Source organism: Perognathus longimembris, chromosome 1, assembly GCF_023159225.1.
Source record: "Perognathus longimembris pacificus isolate PPM17 chromosome 1, ASM2315922v1, whole genome shotgun sequence".
Taxonomy (NCBI): Eukaryota; Metazoa; Chordata; class Mammalia; order Rodentia; family Heteromyidae; genus Perognathus; species Perognathus longimembris.
The window spans coordinates 130,036,500-130,048,834 of NC_063161.1; the positions used below are offsets into that span (position 1 = coordinate 130,036,500).

The window sequence follows — 12,335 nt, forward strand, 5'->3', positions numbered from 1 at the left end:
TTGGGATTAATTTCCTTTCTTAGATGAGGCAGCTTAAAAGCTTTTTCTTCTCTTCCCCTCACAAAGTGCAGCAGAGAAAAGAACAGCCAGATGACTCTTTACATAGAGGTCTAGAGTATATTTGGAGTGCCATTCTGCCCCACCTACTTATTAATGGAAATGCCAATAGTAGTATACTTCAAGGGATGTAGAGGTTGGGGAGTCTAGAATTGCTTTGTTATTGCACAAGGATGTTTCTTGAGAGTGATGTTTCTGAGGTAAGGATTGGGACCTAGGGTACATTCCCTTGTTTGGTGGCAGAAGCCGAGGGCATTGGGGGGTGGCCTTGCACTGAGGCAGAGCCTTGTGGTCTGGAGCGCAGGCGAAGCTTATTGCCTGGGGAAGGGGAACCACTTAAGGAGGCTGCACCCACTGATTTCTCAGTAGGAGCAGACTGGACCTTGGGGTGTGCCATTGCCTTCTCTGTCTTGATTCTCTTCGTGGGACTTGGGGTGTGAGCCAGGCTGCTTAGGACATTTTGTGTTCTGGGTTTGGCCTCCTTGCCAGCTGTACAGGATGTGGATTCCAGGTGCCCTTTGCCTGTCATCTCAGGGCTCATGCGGTATAGAAAGGATTTTATCTTACCTCTCAGGCCAGTATCTGCAAGTCTGGCCTCCTTTAGAATATGGGCCGGCATCTTGGGCCCCTTCAAAACCCGACCTTTGCAAGCTGGGCTCTGCAAAGGCTGATCCTGAGTTGTTTGGTCCAGGAAGGGCTGGCCTTGGGGAGCCTGGGCCACCACAGGCTGGGCATTGTTGGGGATCCTTTCAGGTGAGAGGATGCCATTTGGCTTGGTTTGTCGGTGTGGCATGCTCAGAGTCTTATGTTCAGAGTCTCTTCTTCTAGGAATCGACTCTGGGAACTTAGGCTGTGGGTGACTCTGGGGGCTGTGTTTACAGGGATTTACAGGATGAAAGCCATATTTCCATCGCCAGGAGCCTTGGGGTGTCTTGTTCAGAAGTATCCCCTCTGGTCTCTGAACTTTGCCATGGAACTTCAATGGCTGAACTTCCTCCATGGCAGAGGAGAGCCCGAACCCTGCATCTCTTCCTTCAAAGTCCCCTGCTGCCTCCAGCTTCCCTGGGTCCTCCCTCTTTCTTGCCAGCATGGACACATGGGCAGAGTCCTTGCTTTTCCCTGGGCTTTGGGGCTCAGGGCTCCTGGGTTTCTCCAGGCTGGGGTTGCTCACATTGGTTTGAACCTGAACACAAAGCACCGGAGCCTCAGGCATGTCCCCACCAAGTTGGGGGATCTCAGAGCTCCAGGGTGCAAGATCATGGGGCACTGCTTTCAGACCAGGGTGCTTTTGGTTGTGTTGCATTGCCTGTGGCTCAGAGGCCTGCTTTTCTTTAGGGTGGAGCCACTCTGAAGCTGGGGTGGGAGGAGAGTGAAGAGGAGTAGATAGTTCCTGGAGCGCTGTGTTTCCTTGGTGTTGCTTACTCTGATTACCCTCCTGTGTGGATATGTTCTCTGGAACTGCTGCATGTGGTTCTTTGGACTTCCTTGCACCTTCAGGAATCCCCAGTTGTATCTCTAGGACCTTTTTTTTCATGTGGAAATTTAATTTAGCAAGTATACGTGCATTGAGTAAGCAAGGGCTGGCAGGAAATGTCTGTCCCTTGGGTGGTGCCATTTCTGTTTCTGCTTCCACCTGCACTTCAGCCTGGGACTTTTCTACAGTGACTTCACAAGGTTTGTTATCATCTTGAAAGCCTGACTCAGGCCTCTTGACTAAGGCTTCAAGTGAGAGCATCTGAGCCAGAGGCTCCTGTGGGATTTTAATAGGCTCAGGCACCATCTCTGTGGTAACAGGTTGGCTAGTGGGTACTGGGGATGTAACTCTAGAGAGAGCCACATAGTAAAGAGCAGGCAGGCCTGACAAGAAGGCCAGATACTTATGCCGTAAAGTTGTCTCCAGTTTCTCAATGTTTTTCTCAGTTAGGGCTTGGGGATGCTTTTGGTGTTCAGTGGCAGCACTTGGTAAGGCCTGCTTCTCAATAGTTTCTTCAGACTGGGCTTGGGGAAGTCCGTGGTATTCAGTGGCAGCACTTGGTAATGCTTGCTTCTCAATGGTTTCCTCAGACTGGGCTTGGAGTAGTTCATGGTGTTCAGTGGCAGCACTTGGTAATGCCTGCTTCTCAATGGTTGCTTCAGACAGGGCTTCCGGCAATTCATGGTGTTTGGTGGCCATATTTGGTAAGCTCTGTTTCTCAATGGTTTCCTCAGATGAGGCTTGGGGCAGCATATGGTGTTCAATGACACTACCCAGTAAGGCCTGTGGCTGCTGGCCAAGGGCCATTGGCTCACAGGGCATCATTTTGTGATGTAGATTAGGATCACTTGCTTTCAGCTCCAGCAGCTGCCCTTGCAGCATGTCAGGGAAGGGAGCCATTGCTAGCACCTCAGGAATTCTGCATTCCCAGGAACTATGTACAAGAACAGGGACCTTGCCCTGGTGGATCTGCCCACATTTGGAGTCAATGTGGCTTTGCAACATTGCCTGAGCTTGTACAAACAAATGTGGCATGGGGACAGACACTTTTGACATCATGGGGGAGAAGACACAGCCATCTCCTTTGGCCTCTGGGGCCCCAGGCTGGGAGGTGCTCACGTTGGGTAGTGCTCTGCTGCTCCAGGACAGGGGCTGCTGGCCCGTGGAGGAAAGGAGCAACTGGATGGACTTCTGGATCTTCTCAGGCAGGCCCCAGCGAAGGTGAATCAAGTGTTTCTGGAGGTGGAATCCCAGCAGCCTGCGGGAATGCTCTGGGAAGAAGAAAAGTTCTCTGGTGAGGATTGAGAGCTTCTCTGACCGTAAAGTTTTCTGAATCTTGAGAGACTGGGCTTTGTTGCACATTTCACACTGCATGGGGCTCTGTGCATGCTGGGGTCTCTGGAAGGCAGCTGGCAGGCCCCACTGAAGCTGGAGCTGCCTCTGCAGCAGGTGCCATTCCAAGGCTTCACACTCAGCCTGAGTCAGAAATGGGATGATTGGAGTCTCTTGATGCTGACTTGGAGACTCTTCTGTTGGACAAGGTGGGGAAGAGGGCTGGGGTGACTCAAGGCAGGGCTGACTCAGTAAGGGGAGGTAGGAGAACTCCTTGAAGAGGTGATGATCCTTCACAAATGGACTGGACATATTCTTGGAGAGACTTTGAGGATCTAATAAAGTGGCAACCAGAGACTCACTGTGCAGAGAAGGGAGGCCACAGAACAGCTGGTAGTGCTTTTGCTGCAGATTGCTCCTTGAGCTATTAGTCTGTTCACCAAATAGTGGACAGAGACCCTCTAAGACTTTAACAGTAGGAGAGGGTAAGGTTATTGCCTTCGGATTTTGGATATGTTGGTAGTGGTGCCTTTGTACTGGGTCAGTAGTAGACCATTCAGAAACCCAAAAGATCTGGAGGTGTTGGCCAGCCACATAGGGACACCATGTCTCATGGCAGATAGTCCCAAATCCACGTATGCATGTCTGAGGAGTATTACTCAGGATAAAAGGAACTGGTTGGTTAGTTTCAGGCTGGTAACACATAGGTGGACTTGGCATAAGTTGCCTTAGGGACTGCTCCACACGTCTGGGGAGTCCCCACCTCTGAAAATGCACCCATTTTTTAACATGTAACTCAAGAAGCCTGAGTATGTCAGCTTTGACAAAAGGCAAGTGGATCCTGGGGACAATCTGCATAGCCATAGGATGAGTCAGGCATGTGATCTCTAGATTTTGGCATGAGAAAGGGACCTGCAGATTCAAAGAGGAATGATCCTGAGTCCCCTGGACATCGTTAGGGGTGACCTGTGTCTCCTGCTCATTCACTATAATTGCAGTTTCCTCAAGCCTTGAAGAAGCCACAGTCTCTGAGCCCAGGGACACCTCTGGCAATTGAATGTCCTGCCCTAGTTGGAGGTGATCAGCCCAGCATTCACGGATTTCAACTACACCAGTTGACTCAGCGAAGGGTTCTGTTACTCTTGGGGTAACAGATTGTAGTGCAGTTTCTCTGGAGTGCTGAGGATGAAGCTTCAGCTTCTGTTCAAAAGACACACTTGTGGTGGAGAACTGGTTGGTGTCAACCTCTAACAACTCCTGAATCTCCTGAGCCACAGTATTGCAGATTTTGCATTTGGGATCTGTACACAGGAGCTGCCGCACACTTTTCTCTTGAGGAAGCCAGCCCTGGCTGGGAAGGAAAACATAGCAACTGTTAACAATGGAGGACTTCTGCCTCCTTGGAAGAGTGTGGCTGGGGATATTGCACCATTCCCAGTCCTACAGGTTATCTCAGCCTACCCTGTGGAAAGGGAGCTCCTTGTAGAAGCTCTTTATTCTGAGAAGTAGCAGATATTCCTGCTCCTGTACCCAGCATTTGTTAAGACTCAGTCCCATCCTCTAGAAATCTTAAGATGATGACGGGTATCCTTTGAAAGTGTGAGGCCCAGGAAATGACCTCCCTGAAGTCAGACCACAAAAGCCAGTGTCAGCAAAGTCCAGCCAGACTTGGACTCTGCCCTTAAAGAGCATAGCTAGCCATAAAGAGAAGATGACTCTGATGATTTCTTTATGTAGAATCCATTCTCTTGGCTGGATAATTTGTCTCCTGGCTGAATTAAACCCATATAATTTCTTTTGTGAATTATGTACTAGTTGAATCCTGAATTGCAGAGCTGCTGTGACCCTAGCACAGAGTAGAATTAGGTTACTGGCTTTTTCCTGCTGAGCCATCTGGACTTCACTCTGCTTGGGTAACCTCTCAGTCAGTCAAGTAGACTCCCCACCCCCACCCTCTCCTCATCCCTGCCCCCATGCCAGGCCAATTATTCATCATGGACCAGGCTGGGAGTTGGGAAACTGCAAAGGGCAAGAAATCACCTTTTCATGACAAAAAGCAGCTCCCATGGCGTCTCACCTTCTTGGATAAGTCTCTTAGCTGAGGAACAAAACACAGTGTTAAGGGAATATTTCAGGGACATCCTATAGGATGCTAAATCTTCAGGCCTTTACTTAGTGAGAGGAAACTGAAAACATAAGAGCCAGTGCTCTAGGGCATGTTTGTGTATAGCATCTCCAGTTACAATATGCTGCCCCTGACCTGAGTGAGGATTTTAATATAATTTTTTGTTATTAGTAAGATGTTGTACAGAGGGGTTACCATTTAATAATTCAGGTAATGAGTACATTTCTTTTTTTCTTTTTTTTTTTTGGAAAGTGTCATCCCTTCCTTTGTTTCCCCCTCCTGTCCCTTCCCACAGTTACATAGTTCATGCTTCACAATAGTGTATACTGAAGAGCATGATTGTGTTTGTTTACTCTTTCTTCCTCCCTTTCTGTGCCCCACTTTGCCCCTCCTAAACAAACAAAAGAGCAAACAAAAGCAACCAACAACAATAGCAACAAAAACCCATGTTTCCATTTCCTGGAATTTGTTTTGATAAATAGCATCTTAAATATTCACTTTCAGGTACCTCCCCTGAGGGCATCTTCCTTTATTCTGTTTGTATGTGAATGCTTGGAATCCTGTTTAGGTTATCATGTCTGGTTATATTTTATATCTAGTTTCCACAGATGAAAGAAAATATGCTGTTTGTCCCTCTGTGCTTGGCTCACCCCACTTAACATGATTTGTTCTAAGTCCATCCATTTTGCTTCAAGTGATATAAGCTTGCTCTTTCTAATGAATGAATAAAACTCCATTGTGTATGGGTACCACATTTTATTGATCCACTCATCTATTGTAGGGCACCTCAGCTCCTTCCATAACTTGGCTATAGTGACCATGGATGTGTAGGTTTCTTTTCCGTATCTTGACTTGTAATGATCAGGATAGATGCCAATGGTGGTATGTGGTCATAGTGAAGTTCTATGTTTAGTCTTTTGAGGAACCTCCAAACCACCTATGAGTGAGAATTTTTAATAATACACCTATCTTTAGATACTGCTAGAGATTAATTCCACAGGCTCATAAAAACTAGTAAATGATACACTTAAGAACATCCACCTGGAAGCTGGAAGTGGCGCTGTGGCACAAGTGGTAGTGTGCTAGCCTTGAGTAAAAGAAAAAAGAAGAAGCCACGGACAGTGCTCAGGCCCTGAATTCAAGTCCCAGGACTGGCAAAAAAAAAAATCTACCCAACTTCCTCAATTCTTGGAAAATTTCCAGTTTTTGACTATTCTGATTTCTCATCCAGAGCTGTGAAACTTTAGTGCTTACAACACACATTTCTTGGCACCAAGGGTCACAGAGGAACAGAAGCCATGAGAAGCCTGCCTGTAGTATGAGTCAGAGGAGAGATTGGAACTTTACCTCTTGATGCTCTAGCCCTTTGCCTGACCTTTCGGTGATGCTAAAAAGAGGGAAACAAGTATTAGCATAGTGTCCAAAATGAGAAAAAGATCATAAACATTTGCCTTTCCTTTTTTTGTGTACCTTCCCACTTTTCATACACTCTCCTCTAGTTTGTTTTTACCCCCCGCCCCTTTTAAAAATTACTGATGTAATCAGGAGGCTGAGATGTGATGATTGTGGTTCAAAGCCAGTCTGGGAAGGAAAGTCTGTGAGACTCTTTTTTTTTTTTTTGGCCAGTCATGGGCCTTGGACTCAGAGCCTGAGCACTGTCCCTGGCTTCTTCCCGCTCAAGGCTAGCACTCTGCCACTTGAGCCACAGCGCCGCTTCTGGCCGTTTTCTGTATATGTGGTGCTGGGGAATCGAACCTAGGGCCTCGTGTATATGAGGCAGGCACTCTTGCCACTAGGCTATATCCCCAGCCCTGTGAGACTCTTGTCTCTAATCAACAGACAACCAGAAGGCTCAAAGTGGTAGAGGACTAGCTTTGAGCTGAAGAGTTGAGGAACAGTGCCAGGCCCAGAGTTCAAGCCCCAGGACTGACAAAATAAAGGGGGGGGGGGTGGTATATAAAAATAATTTTATTTGAAAGTGAAAGCCCTGAAAGAAAGAGAAACTATAGCAGGAAAGGCTTCTAAAAAGAGGATTGGATTCCCTGTATTCCACCTTTTTTATATCCCAACATTATCTTCTCTGAATACTTGAGATTCACTTTGAGACTATTTTCCTTTCTCCTGTCCCCACTCTAATGACAATTTCTGCAGGGAGATAAGGATATCTCAAAAAGGAAAAGCTGCTGGGTGCTGGTGGCTCACACCTGTAATCCTAGCTCCTCAAGAAACTGAGATCTAAGGATTATTGTTTGAAGCTAGCCCAGGAAGGAAGTTCATGAGATTCTTATCTGTTTTTTTTTGTTGTTTTGCTGGTCCCAGGGCTTGAACTTAGGGCCTGAGTGCTTTCCCTGAGCCTCTTTGTGCTCAAGGCTAGCACTCTATTGCTTGAGCCACAGCACCACTTCTGGCTTTTTAAAGTAGTTTGTTGGTGATAAGAATCTCATGGACTTTTCTACCCAGGCTTTGAACAGTGATCCTCAGATTTCAGCCTCCTAAGTAGCTAGGATTACAGGTGCAAGCCACCAGTGCCAGCCATGAGATTCTTATCTTCTCAAATTAAGCACCAGAAAGCTGGATGTAGATCTGTGGTAAAGCAACTTGTGGTAAAGCACTTGTCCTGAGTGAAAAAAGTAAGGGACAGTGTTCAGGCCCTGAGTTTAAGCCTCAGTACTGGCACTAAATAAATTTTTAAGAGGGAGAAAAAAGCTGAACAGACTAAAGGAAGAGTTTTATTTATTCTTTTGTTGTTGTGCTTGAACTCGGGGCCTGGGCACTGTCCTCCTTTTGCTCAAAGCTAGTGCTCTATCACTTTGAGCCACAGTACCACTCTGTTTTCTGATGATGAACTGGAAATAAGAGTCTCACAGACTTTCCCACCCAGACTAGCTTTGAACCATGATTCTCAGATCTTAGCCTCCTGAGTAACTAGGAATTACAGATGTGAGCCGCTAGTGCCTGGCTTGGAAGAGTGTTTTTGGCAACCCAAAGGCTATTGTTTACAAAGTCCACAAAATTGAAGGACTTCTGATAGCCGGTGAGGTTGTTTTTCTATCTAGTTCTAGACCCATGCCAAATAGAGAGGTTCTTGGCTTTTCAATTAGTGTACAATGCCAGGATGACTTGTTAAATAAATGTTCTGAGAAGGCTTGTCTTCTCTAATTACTTTCCTTGGATCTTTTCTAAATACTTCTGCTAAAAAGTCTTAACTAGAACTAAAAGTGTGGCTAAGTCATGAGTTAAAAATATGAGCAAGAATTCAAGGCCTTTATGAAACAGTAACCCCTAGGTATATCACTTTTATAATAACTATAAAATAAAAAGTGCTGAGTTCGGTTGACTCATGCCTGTAATTCTAGCTACTTGTTCAAGGGGCTGAGATCTGAAGATTGATGTTTGAAGCCTCAATCCTCAGATTGAGGAAAGGCTGTGAGACTATTATCTCCAATTAACCACCTAAAAACTGGGGGTTGTACTGTGGCTCAGAGTGACAGAGCACTCACCTTGAGTATAAAAGCTCAGGGACAGTGCCTAGGCCCTGAGTTCAAGTCCCATGACTGACAAAAAATGAAGGAAAAAAAAAAAGAACTCAAGGCCTTGAATTCAAGTCCCAATACCAGTACACAAAGACACAAAATCTTAAATTAGTTCAGCTGTGGTCATAGGATTTCCTTACCCAGCAGCAGCTCCTTATAGGTGCAAGCCTCACTCCATAGTAACGCCTTTTCATTTGCCATATAGTTAGAATAATGATGAAGATGATGACATAGTAATATAAGGGATATTCAACATCTATCAGAACACATGAAGCACCCAACATGGTCTAAATCTTATTAGCCTAAGGAGACCAGCCATTCCTCTATGAGTTCAAGGTCCTTAGGAGTAATGACGATCCTATCATGTCCACCTCACAGAGGGCAGAATGAAGCCAAGCTGATTGCATCACAAAGCCCTTCTGTGTCATGTGTCAAGGTAGCATGCATCTGTATATGCCACATTCACAAGCAGTGTCTTACTTCCTACTTTCTCTTTACTACCAGCTTACTGTTGGCTTGTGTTGTTCCTTTTCTACAACCGTCAGGTCATCTTTCCCCAGAAAACAGAGGGCTGTGACACACAGTTCACCTTGTGAGACAGAGTGGCTGGCACAGAGTGACTTCTCCTGAAAATTTACATGTGAACCGTTTAATGGGACTTTAGGGAGGGCAGAGCATGGTTAGAGTTTAGAAATGGACAGCTTTGATGTTTCAGGCAATAGAATAAGAAATGCAAAGGCTGTTGTGGCAGTATTTTCAAATAACATTATGGGAGAAAGGAGGGGACCCTTCAATCTGTGTGGGTGAGAAGAGATTGTAACCTTCCATGGAGGGACATGAATGCCATTCACCTCTGGGGTTTTGTCCAAGACTTGAGTTTCCAGAGTGGTTTCTACCCACATTATAGCATCCTGTCTGTCTAGGCCACAAAACACTTGGTGTTTGGAGTTGAATATTCTCATTTTTGGTGTTTTGGCATTTGCTTGTGAGATTATTGTTTTACATGAATTTTGTTAAAATATAAAACGGGGAAAATGGCTTCAAAGTCACTTCCATACTCATCACACTTGTCTATTCATTTTCACATTTTTCTGCATGATGATCCTTTGTAATCTGAAATACAGCTTCTCCAAACTCAATGGCAATTTAGAATAAAATAGTTCTTGGAGAAAAGGAAATAAAAGTTTATTAAGTTTCCTAGAGAAAATGAAGATTGTGTCAGCGATTATCTCAGCAGGAAGCACAATCCTACTGAGTAGAAGAAGGTAGCTTTTATAGAAAAGTTCATGGGCTTCTGGATGTTCTGCTGAGGCATGGATTTGGACCATATACTGGCCTTAAGTCTGCTTATTCCCCAATAGTCTGATGTTCATCTCCAGAATTGTATTCCTTGTTGTCCCAAATATTCTTTTACTCCTCAACTGGAGCTGTAAAGACATTCATTAATTCCCTCACATGAAGAATGAAGAGTTAGAGGAGGGGAATAGGAGAGAAAGAAAAAATTATTTTTAAACTTGTGCAATTGAAAGTATCCTGGTTAGTTACTGAACTAAAACAACACTTGTGAACAGACTGCTATAGCTTGATATTGTGTTATTTATACAACACATAAGATTTCAGAAAAATCCTTCAGAATGTTTAGCCCTTGTGAGAAAGTTCTCAAATAGAAGAAAAGAAAAACCTATAAACTCAAAATCTCTGAAGCATGTTGGGACACTCCTGCAGAGTAATTATCCCTAAGCTAGATAGTGTGTTATGTAGCTCTGTGCCATATGAGTCAATACCTAAGATAGATCAACCTACAGGAGGAAAGATTTGTTTTGACTCACAATTTCTGAGGTTTCAGACCATGGTGACTTGACTCCATTGCTATAGGCCTTTAAGCGAAATATAACATCATGATGGAGAGAGTGTAAGGGAGTGGAGCTGTGCACTTCAGGATGGCCAGGAAGGAGAGAAAAATATAGTAGGTAATGGCCAGGGACAAGATATACTCCCACCCAGAGCTTGTTCAAATATTTCTTGAAATTCTGGTTTGCTTATTTCTACTTCATTAAAAAATCTATTACCATACCATTAACCCACCTGTTTTTCACTCTAAAATTTTATTGATACTTAAAATTCACTATCCTCTCTCTTCATCGGCTATCATCCCCTTTGATGCTTTCTTTGTGCTTATACTCTTAAGCATTTAAAAAGCCTTTTTCACTTATTACAAAGCAAAGCCCAGAACTAGTGGTAAGTTCTACCAAATGATAAAATAATTTAAAAAAAACAACTTTTTAAAAAATTGAAAAGGAAAAAAATTAAACAGGAAAGAATACATGATGCGTAGGAGTCCCAATGTAAGATGACAAGGTGGACAGGGTTCAGGTAGAAAGAAGCAAGTAACAGCAGGGAAACAGGCCAGATGGAAACCAGCTATGAAAACCAGGGCTCAAGCCAATCGCACATAAGAAATTTAAATCACAGTGAAAGAAAGAGACAGCAAATCACTAGGTTCCACAAAACAGGCAATAGCCAATCAAAATCTAACCAAAGACATAAACCTTACTCTTGAACCTATCTGGGAGCAGCTGTGCCTCTTTGAGTGGTTAGCTGCCTGCTGTATGTCTCTTGTACCAATTCCTAATAGATCTTTGTTTCCCCTAGTCCCTTGTCATGGTAAATGCTTTCTTTTTCTTTCTTTCTTTCTTTTTTTTGCCAGTCCTGGGGCTTGGACTCAGGACCTAAGCACTGTCCCTGGCTTCTTTTTGCTCAAGGCTAGCACTCTGCCACTTGAGCCACAGCGCCACTTCTGGCCGTTTTCTGTATATGTGGGGTGCTGGGTAATCAAACCCAGGGCTTCATGTATACAAGGCAAGCACTCACCACTAGGCCATATCCCCAGCCCATGGTAAGTTCTTTTACCACCCAAGACCTCAGTGATAAATGTCCATGACATTCATCTAGCATTATGCTATAACAGTGGATACCTGTTACTGTATACTGATTAAAACCAATGTATAACACAGAAAGGAACCCAAATTAGTGGGAGTGGACCAATAGTGGGAGGAGATAACTGCTTGATCAGCTGCGGTGGCACATGTAGGAGGATAAGGCAGGGTTCAAGGCTAGTCTGGGCTACATAGCAAGCCCTTGCCTCAGTGTGTGTGTGTGTGTGTGTGTGTGTGTGTATAACATGAGATACATATGTACATATATACGTATATACATTGATAGATAGATAACACAAGATGGTAACCTTTCCAAAATACCAAGAGTTCATGGTAGAGACCGTGGGGGGAAAGCCAGTGGGGAACCTGACTGGCATTGGTGAAGTCCTAGGCAAGATGCTGGAGGAAAGGAACTTTGACAAGGCCTATGTGGTCCTTAGGCAGTTTCTGGTGCTGAAGAAAGGTGAAGAGCTCTCAAGGGATTAGCCAAAGGACATGTGTAGCACCAACACCAAATTCAAAAATAGTATGGTGCTCTCTAGTGATGCTCTTTGGGGAGTCTGCAAGGCCAGCACTTGACTCCAGAGTCCATACCAAGTGGGGCTCCTCCCTGTCCTCTACAAAGGAAACACTGCTGTGTCCCTCTCCCCTCCAACTCACTCCAAGTTCTTTTCAGGGTCCTCTCACCTCACCATTTCAACCTTTTTGGAAATCTCATTCTTACCTGCATTTCCATTCTTTTTTTCTGCCAGTTCCTTGGTGAAAGGTACAGCTTTCCTAAGCAGATTCTGTCCCTTCCCTCACCCCAACCCTCATGTCTGGTCAACTTGATGACATTTGGCTACTTTAGCACAAGTCACTGTCCTTTTCAAATTTTT

At 44.7% G+C, this 12,335-nt stretch overlaps 1 protein-coding gene across 1 annotated transcript; it reads right to left on the bottom strand.

Moving 5' to 3' along the window:
• Positions 1-271: 271 nt before the first annotated feature.
• On the bottom strand, positions 272-8,722 carry Fam205a (family with sequence similarity 205 member A). Its single transcript, XM_048348191.1, has 4 exons — positions 8,662-8,722; positions 4,904-4,961; positions 2,255-4,262; positions 272-1,966 (listed from the first exon to the last, which is right to left on the bottom strand). Exons 1-4 carry the CDS (start codon positions 8,720-8,722, stop codon positions 272-274), a joined length of 3,822 nt encoding a protein of 1,273 aa, XP_048204148.1.
• Positions 8,723-12,335: the final 3,613 nt, after the last annotated feature.

What these genes read in the sequence shown, in the direction of transcription:
- Fam205a (XM_048348191.1), bottom strand. Translation starts at nt 8,722, where the DNA reads ATGGCAAATGAAAAGGCGTTACTATGGAGTGAGGCTTGCACCTATAAG. An exon ending in CTATAAGGAGCTGCTGCTGG is followed by an intron (nt 4,962 to 8,661) that starts GTAAGGAAATCC and finishes TTTGTTCCTCAG; the next exon opens with CTAAGAGACTTATCCAAGAA. An exon ending in CTGCTTTTTGTCATGAAAAG is followed by an intron (nt 4,263 to 4,903) that starts GTGATTTCTTGC and finishes CACTCTTCCAAG; the next exon opens with GAGGCAGAAGTCCTCCATTG.